This window comes from Pezoporus wallicus, unplaced genomic scaffold (genome assembly GCF_028554395.1).
Source record: "Pezoporus wallicus isolate ANWC-B61680 ecotype Strahan unplaced genomic scaffold, APGP_CSIRO_Pwel_v1 contig_8788, whole genome shotgun sequence".
Lineage (NCBI taxonomy): Eukaryota > Metazoa > Chordata > Aves > Psittaciformes > Psittacidae > Pezoporus > Pezoporus wallicus.
In genome coordinates, this window is record NW_026639196.1 from 176,129 (window position 1) to 184,322 (window position 8,194).

The window sequence follows — 8,194 nt, forward strand, 5'->3', positions numbered from 1 at the left end:
GCGCCCGCATTCCTGTTGCAGGGACCACGACCATCCTGGGGACTTCGGACAGCAGCACAGGGACCTGCCCAGGCCCAGGACAGGGCAGACACAACCCAGGACCGCCCCACAAAGCCAAGACTGGGAACAGGTTTTAATCCTTGCCAACTCGGCACTGGAGGCTGGGCACACAGATCTGGCCCTCCACACCCTGCTCTGCCCTGGAGACTGCAAAGAACCCGCATACAGCTCGAAATCACCCTGTGAGTCCCAAGCCTTTGCCAGCCCATGGGGGAGAGAAAGCAGCAGGGATTCTCCTTCACAAGAGCACATCTGTGCAACCCCTCTGAGACCAACAGAACCACCAACAGCAGCATGGCCAGTGCTCGCCGGCACCCTCAGCTCTGCTGTAGCCAGGCACACACAAGTTCAGGCATTTCAAACCGAGAGCCCAGAAGTGGCCACGTGCCACCCCTCAGGCTCAGGCACCCTCGCTGCTGTCCCTGTACTGCACACAGTGCTAGCAGCCTTGATACATCCTGTGGCGCAAGTGGAGTCAGGGCCAATGCCCAGGGGACAACAGCCTCACAGCAGGACAATAGCCATGGGGAACAAGGACACACAGCAGCAAACAGGACAGGCTCTTTAATACCACCCTCACTGAAAACCCCTTTCACATGCTGGCTGCCCACTTTCCTGCCTGTGCCTGGGGCAGAGGCCAGGCAGCTCAGGAGGGCAGGGTATTCCGATCAGGCTTGGTGATCCCTGGGACACAAGGGGGAAGGCGACACAGGCAGTAGCTGCTTCAGGCCTCTCAACACGGAGAGGAGCATTTCAAGAGCTCTTCCAGTGCTGTCAAAAGCCACAAGAGCAAAAGCTCCTTCTCCCTTTCCTGCCAGCTACACCCTGGGCAGAGCCTGGCACTATCCACACCACAAAGCGCTGTCATGAAATGCATGTATGGCTGCCACAGCACCCTCAGGCCCTCTCCCTTTCTGGTGCGAGAGTGGGGGGACCCCGTGGCAGCTCAGGGAGGCTGCAGGAGCCAGGAAGCCTGCAGTGCACGAGTGCAGTCCCAGCCCTGCGGGCAGGGTAAGGCCAAGGAGCATGGGTGCCCCCAGGGGACCCCAAGGGTGGTGCTGGGTAGTTGTCCCCAAGCAGCACCTCATCTCCCCAGCCTTCAACTCAGCATCCTCAAAGCAGCAGGTGGAACAGGGACGGGTACTTCCAGGCCCAGGAACACCCTGTCAGCCTCCAGCACCAGCGCCCCGAGCGGTGGGGAGGGAAGGTTTCTCCTCTGGCAGAAGATGCTGCAGGGAGGGGCTGGAGGCACTGGTGCAGAGCCAGGAACAGGCACCAGTGCCCACCACCACCTCACTGGGCACCACCATCTCAGTCCCTGCCTCCTGCAGCGCCAGGTGCCCAGGCTACACTTTTCCAGGTAAAACCCATCCTCCAAAGGCTTCCTCCAGGTACCGGGCTACTGCCAGCGTCAAGTGGTCGTTGTAGGGGGCTGCCACCAGCTGGATGCCCAGTGGCAGCCCCTCGCTGCTCAGGCCCAGTGGGCACTGTGTCACTGGCAAGCCCAGCACATTGAAGATGGCTGGAAGAGAGAAGATCACATCAGAGCAAGCACAACCGGGATCAATCTCTCCCTGGCTTCTCCCACCCGAGCTGCTGTCACCCATCACTGGGCTCCTGGGAGCTGGGCCTTGCCAGAGCACCGCAAAACCAAAGGAACATCGCTGGTGTTAATGCAGCATGTTAGCAAACTGCACCTATAGGTGATGACACACTTATGTGTTACTCACTGTGGCAAGCCAAGGTCTGCTTTGGGACAGTCCTGCCCCAGACACTGTCCTTCCATCACTCCAAAGCCAGATGGCATTGCAACACGATTGCATCAAGCTCAGTGGCAGGAAAGCCACACAGAGCCCCAAGCTGCGCTCCAAGAGGTGCAGCAGCTCTCATGTGGCTGCTAAACTCAGCAGCTCTAACAATGTGAGTCCATCCTTCTGGGCAGGGTGTCCCCTCATCCCGAGATGAGACATATCAACCCGACCTGTCCCACTGCAACAGCAGGTACAAATGCCACAGAACTGTAAAGCATGAGCATAATCCTCGCCCCATGTTCTGGCGCAGCGAAACACCTCTCTGTGCTGCAGCACCCACTGGCAGGGATGGAAACGCTCTGGGTAAAACAGCAGAGCATGCTCTGCTGCAGCAGGGAGGATGTGTGCTGCAGTCCTGCCTGATCCCAGCAGAGGCGTCAGAGCTGCTCACCCGTGTAGGCGAAGTTGAAGGGCATGCATATGGGGGAGTTGTGCCTGGGAGCTATGGTGGGGTGTGGGGGGTAGAGAAGCACCCCGTCTGCCCCCAGCAGGGCCTCCAGCTCCTCCTGCAGGCTCTTCCCCATTCTCACCAGCTTGGCATTCCCACCAGGGTTGAGTTTCATCACCTTCTCCGTCAGCCCCAGGGCTGTAGGGCAAGGCCATAGGCAAGAAGAGAGACAGAGCACCGTGGGTAAGCAGGCTATGAAGCACACTGTGTGGCCACTCGCAGCATCCCCCAGCCCTCAGTAGAGTCCCCCTCCCCTAGTTCCCCCCTTGCCAGCTCCAGAGCAGATTGCCCCTGCTCTGCAGGCAGCATCTCTCCAGCTTTGCCTCAGTGCTCGTAAGGCAGCAGCACAACCCCCATCAGGGTTCTCTGGTACATGCTGCTATGAAATGCGCCCAGTGCAGATCCCTGGCTGGCTCCCTCTAGGCTGCAGCGGCTCTGGCAGGGCTCACAGCAGGAGCCAGCCCTGCCTGCAGCTCCGTTGTCCTCGCTGCTTCTCTCAGGATATTCAATCCCATTTGCTATCACAAACATCAGCCTGAAGCTGCTCCATGTGAACCCCAGAGTCGCCTACCGGGGCACTGCAAGGGCTCTGCTTCCATTCGACAACTTGCCTGCCCCAGCACTGTCCCCGGTCTCCCCAGGGCTCCTCACCAATAGCTGGCAGAGTGTGGGAAGACATCCCCACGAGCCACTTCACCAGCTCCCACAGTGGCCAGACCGGCTTCCCGTGGTCCCCCAGCAGGTCCGTGAAGAGCTGCGCCTCCTGCAACACAACACCACACCCCGCCGTGAGCAGCCCAAGCAGTGTGCTGCAGCAAGAACAGGCTGACAGGAGATAGCAAAACCTCCTGTCGCATTATCCTGATGTGAGCTGCTCCCATTGTACACTGGAGCTGCCTGTCGAGAGCGTTACATAGCTCCAGCACTCATACAGAGCAGAAGCAGCAGGAGCATCTCTCCACGCCAGAGACAGCAGGAAGGGGACCTCACTCCGTAGAGGGAAGAGCCCCCAAAGCAGCCCCTTTCAGTGCTCCTCCACTGTCATGATGCAAGGGGTGATGCTCCAGGTAATCATGTCTCCTGGAGGCATTCACTGCTGTTATACATGGCTGTGGGGCCAGAAAAGAGGAGGCAGAGAGGGGGTAAGGAGCACCCTCCTCACCAAGGTGGGCTTGGCTGACACTTCATCTCTGCCTGTGTGGCAGGAACAAACAAGGTACAACAGCCCTCAGAGTTTACGCTACAAAACCCTTCTGCATGTACAGAGCGTGGGGCGGCAGCTGCAATTCACCCCCAGGCCTGCTGCTGAAAAGCTGCTTATTCACTGCCCTGGTCCCTGCCTCCTGACAGGCATTAACTCCAGCAGAAACGTCAGGAGACACAGCCTGGAAGCAAGAGCCAGGCAGGACGGTACCTGCTCAGGGACAGCACCTTGCATGGAAAAGGTCAATGTGCCCAATGGCCTCTCTCTCCATAAGTCACGCTGCTCTGCTGCGGGGAGCCACACTGCCATCTCATGGGAAAGCAAAGGGGAAGAGGTGGTGTGGCTTTGGAAGGAGATTGAAGGAGGATGGAGGGACAAACAGAGCAGAGAGAGCCACGGGGCTGGGAAGCCTCAAGCTCTCCACAGCCAGTCCCAACCAGCCAGCTCTTCCCTGGTGCCTTCAAGCTGTGCCTCTTGACACACCTGCCCATCACTGTCCTTGGATGACATCATGGCTGACCAGATCTGGAAAGAATACTTCATCTTGTGGATGGCCACGTGCTGGACCCGGACCCCCAGCTCACTCTCGAGGTGCTCCACCACCTAAGGGGAGAGGAGGAAGGGTTTGTTCCTCCAAGGATGTGATGTGCTGCAGTCACCCCATGGGTACTAGGGACAGCCAGGAGCCCAGGGGCAGCTTCTCCCTGCTGCCACACAGGGGATCCCGCAGCTCCTTCCCAATCCCTCTGCCCTGAGAAGTGGTACCTGCTCTGTCTGGTAACAGTGTTGGGGCTCCCCAGGCACCCTTCCTGCCACCCCAGCAATGCTCCAGCAGGAGCAGCACCCAGACGGCAGCCCTGGGAAAGCCATGGACACACAGGCATTCCTTCAACAGGCGACGTGCCCCAGCAGGAGACAGCCTCCATTCCCTCCTACCTTCTTTTGGGCCTGCAAGATCTCCTTGTCCACAGGCGAAACGAAAACAGACCCACCATCATGATCCATGCAGAGGAACCTTATCTTTTCCAGCGACACCTTTTCGTTCAGCCTCAGCCTGAATGAGGGAAGGGCGGAGAATGGCACTTTGCTCACAAACGTTGCCCTGGCTCCCTCCTGCCTGCCAGGGCTGCTCATGCAGCAGTTAACATGTCCTTATGACACCTGATCTGGCCTCAGACCACCCGGCTCTACCCATTGGGGTGGGAAGGACAGTCCCTGAAGCACCCAGGCAGCTGCTACGTGTCACACAGGCATAGCTCACCCACTGCTTGCTACCCCATCAACCCCAGCTAGTCCTGCATATTTGCTGCTGTTTGGAGAATCCTCCTCTCCGAGAATGCACCTTCGGACTACAGATGCTGGCCACGGCCAAGGCTGGGACTGCACCACAAGGAACATGAGAAACAAAAGTGGTAATAGAGAAAGCAGCCCTGTACAGGCTGCAGCAAGATGCAGGACTTGCCTGCTCTACCCCATCTCCACTCTGCTCCCTCCTGGTGCCTGCACGTAAACAGCTGCTTGGCTGCATGGACTATAAGGAGAACAGGGCCATGGTGTGGGATGGAAAACGCATCATTCAACAACAGGAAAAGCACACGTAAGAGCCCAAAGAAAGGCCAATCCCAGGAGGGAAGGGCCAGGCTGGGCAGTGCTGGCCAGGGCAGCTCACAGGCAAGATCTTCCTGCAAGGAGGACCCACTGGCCAGGGCTGCCTGTCCCAGAGCACGCGGTGTTGGAAAGGGCAGCCCCAGGTCCTGCTGGAGCCAGGGGGGATGTAACCAGTGAGCAACCTAGGTGTCACAGACCTGTCCTTACCCCTGTGCTGGCCAGAATGCAGCTGAGACCAATTGAGCAGCTTGAAGCAGAAGGAGTAACTTACTTGTTGATGCTAGGGCCAGCCATGACCCTCAGCATGAGTTCCAGGTCCTCCGCATAGCGGCACATGGGCCCCGTGCACAGGAAGCTGGTCCGAACCCCCTGAGCATTGGGGAACTGGCCATCGTTGGGCACCACCCCTGCAGCAGGGAGGGACATGCTAGGAAGCTGCCAGTGAGGAGCACGGGGCAGCGGAAGGCGGAAAAGCACTCGGCAGCAGATCCTGGCCTTGGGAAAACATCCCACGCTGAGGATGGAATATCAGAGGTGAAACACCTCCCATGTGCCTGGTGTCCTGCCACCAGACAGCTTCCCACTGCCCAAGGCAGGCTGCTCCATGCAAGGACCTGCCTGTTCCCAACAGCAACCCCACCATGGCAAGCACAGGTGTGTTCAGAACAGGTTCTTCCGCACCCTGCATTCCGCCTCCTGGCATTTCTGCTGTGGAGGAAAGCAGAGGAGATCCCTGTGCCTGCTCTACCTGTTGTGGGCTTGTGGCCAAAGATTCCATTGAAGAAAGCGGGCATTCGGATGCTACCACCGATGTCGGAGCCCACACCTGTGACAGAGCAGGCGGCTGCCAGGACACAGCCCTCCCCGCCTACATCAGAGAAAGCACAGCAGAAAACATGGGCTTATAGAGCAAAGCAGGAGCATCTCATGGCGCCTGCTTCCCTTTGCCCACAGATAGGGCGGGAGCTGCCTCGGCTTTAGCCATGTCTGGAGGACAGCTGGGGAACATGTGCCAAAGGGGTTTTCCTGCCAGAGTGCAGCACCAGCATTGCTGTTTGCATGTAGAGTAAGGCAGAGAGAGCCCAAGCAATGCTGGGAGTAACGGCTACGAGGTGCAAAGCAGCCAGTCCTCCAAATAGCCCATTGCACTGCCCAGGAAAGAGGCCCACAAACTGTGCAGGAACCTGGCAGCAAGCCAGAGTGACCTACAGAGCACTCAGGAGCTCTTCTGCTGCATTTTACTGCGCCAAGGGGCCATGCTGAGGTGCTGGGACTCACCGGAGCTGCCACCCACGATGCGCTGCAGGTCGTAGGGGTTGTTGGTCCGGCCGTAGACCCTGTTGCTGGACTCGTACCACATGCAGAGCTCGCTGCAGTTGGTAACGCCCAGTGGGATGGCACCAGCCTGCTTCAGCCGCGACACAACCGTGGCATCCGAGGTGGCAACCACGTTCCGGCGGTTGACCAAGCCAGACGTGTTGGGCATCCCTGTAGTGCCAGGGTCAGCAGGCGGAGGGAGGCATCAGGGCCAGGAGGCTGCAGGAAGCAGGAACCCAGCGAGGGCACCCACAGCATTTGGGGGCTAAACGCGAGTGCAGGTAAAGGGGATGAGGACATGGAAAGGGACCAGGGAAAAGGATGCTGGTTCCCTCCAGGCACCCTGGGGAGTATGTGCCCTAGAAGCAGAGAGAAACCCACCGTGCAGAGAAAAGGCCTCCTTGACGGTGATGGGCACCCCCAACAAGGGGAACTTCTCCTCCAGGCAGTCATCACTAGGGCCCTCCGAAAGCAGCTGATCGACCTGCCGGGCCTCCTGCAGGGCCTCCTCAAACCTGGAAAGGAACAGCCATGGGGATGTGCCAGCCTCGATGGACAGGCAAGCAGCAGGTGCCTTTGCAGGCAGCAGGCACCAGGGAACAGGAGAGGAACCAGAAGAGGATCCAGAAGCAAGAGAGGAGCCTTCCAGCTCTGCAGGAGCCGCTCGCTCCTGCACCCGGCCGAGCCGCTGCGGAAGCCCCCAGGCTGCCCGGTGCGGAGCAGCGCCCGGCCGGGGACAGCAGGGCCTGTGGGGAGGCTGCAGTGGCGATCCGCTCGTCCCTCTGCCCCCGCGCTTACCGGTCCTTAACGACGGCGTTGATGAGGGGGTTGACCTCCCTGATCCTCTCCACGTACGCCTCGACCACCTCGATGCACCTCACCTGCAACAGCGAACGGAGCGCGCACCGCGGTGAGAAGCGGGGAGGGGGGGGGGCGCTCCGAGGGTCCGGCAGCCGCAGAACAGACACCGGCACCGCAGAACAGACACCGGCAGCCGCAGAACAGACACCGGCAGCCGCAGAACAGACACCGGCACCGCAGAACAGACACCGGCACCGCAGAACAGACACCGGCACCGCAGAACAGACACCGGCAGCCGCAGAACAGACACCGGCACCGCAGAACAGACACCGGCACCGCAGAACAGACACCGGCACCGCAGAACAGACACCGGCAGCCGCAGAACAGACACCAGCCCCGCGCACGGCCCCGCTCCCTCCCCACCTGGCGCGCGCGGAGCCGCGCCGCGAGCCGCCGCGCGGGCAGCAGCAGCAGCGGGTGGCGCGGTGGCGGGACGGCACGAGGCGGCGCGGGGCCCGGCTCCACAAGCGCGAGCAGGGCCAGGCAAGCCCGCGACAGCAGCCGCAGCAGCAGCGCCAGGAGCCGCTCCGTTCGCGATAGCGCCATGGCCGCCCGGGGACACGCCCCCCGCCGCCACGGAAGTGACGACATCGCGCCGCGCCGCACGCGTCCCTGTGGCGACCGCGCCCCCGGGCAGCCCCAGGGTGGTACCGGCCCGCGGGACCTCGCCACCTGGTCACGCCGTCCCTTCGCATGTCAGACACCGAGCTCCCCGCCCGAGCTTTCCTCGGCCGGTAACGCGAGTTTCAAACAAGCGCCGCCGCTTTCCCGTCGCTTGATCACGGCCCCTGGAGCTCCAGGGATGATCCCAACCCCCCGGGCTGGAGTTCGGGAGCCGTTGCTTCTGGGGAAACGTGTCACGGCTTCCAGAGCAGCGCCCGAGGT

At 60.6% G+C, this 8,194-nt stretch overlaps 1 protein-coding gene across 1 annotated transcript; it reads right to left on the reverse strand.

Moving 5' to 3' along the window:
- Positions 1-1,319: 1,319 nt before the first annotated feature.
- On the reverse strand, positions 1,320-7,855 carry FAAH2 (fatty acid amide hydrolase 2). Its single transcript, XM_057413847.1, has 11 exons — positions 7,673-7,855; positions 7,247-7,329; positions 6,830-6,963; positions 6,410-6,619; positions 5,880-5,999; positions 5,403-5,538; positions 4,460-4,577; positions 4,007-4,126; positions 2,971-3,082; positions 2,263-2,457; positions 1,320-1,582 (listed from the first exon to the last, which is right to left on the reverse strand). Exons 1-11 carry the CDS (start codon positions 7,853-7,855, stop codon positions 1,407-1,409), a joined length of 1,587 nt encoding a protein of 528 aa, XP_057269830.1. The 3' UTR covers positions 1,320-1,406.
- Positions 7,856-8,194: the final 339 nt, after the last annotated feature.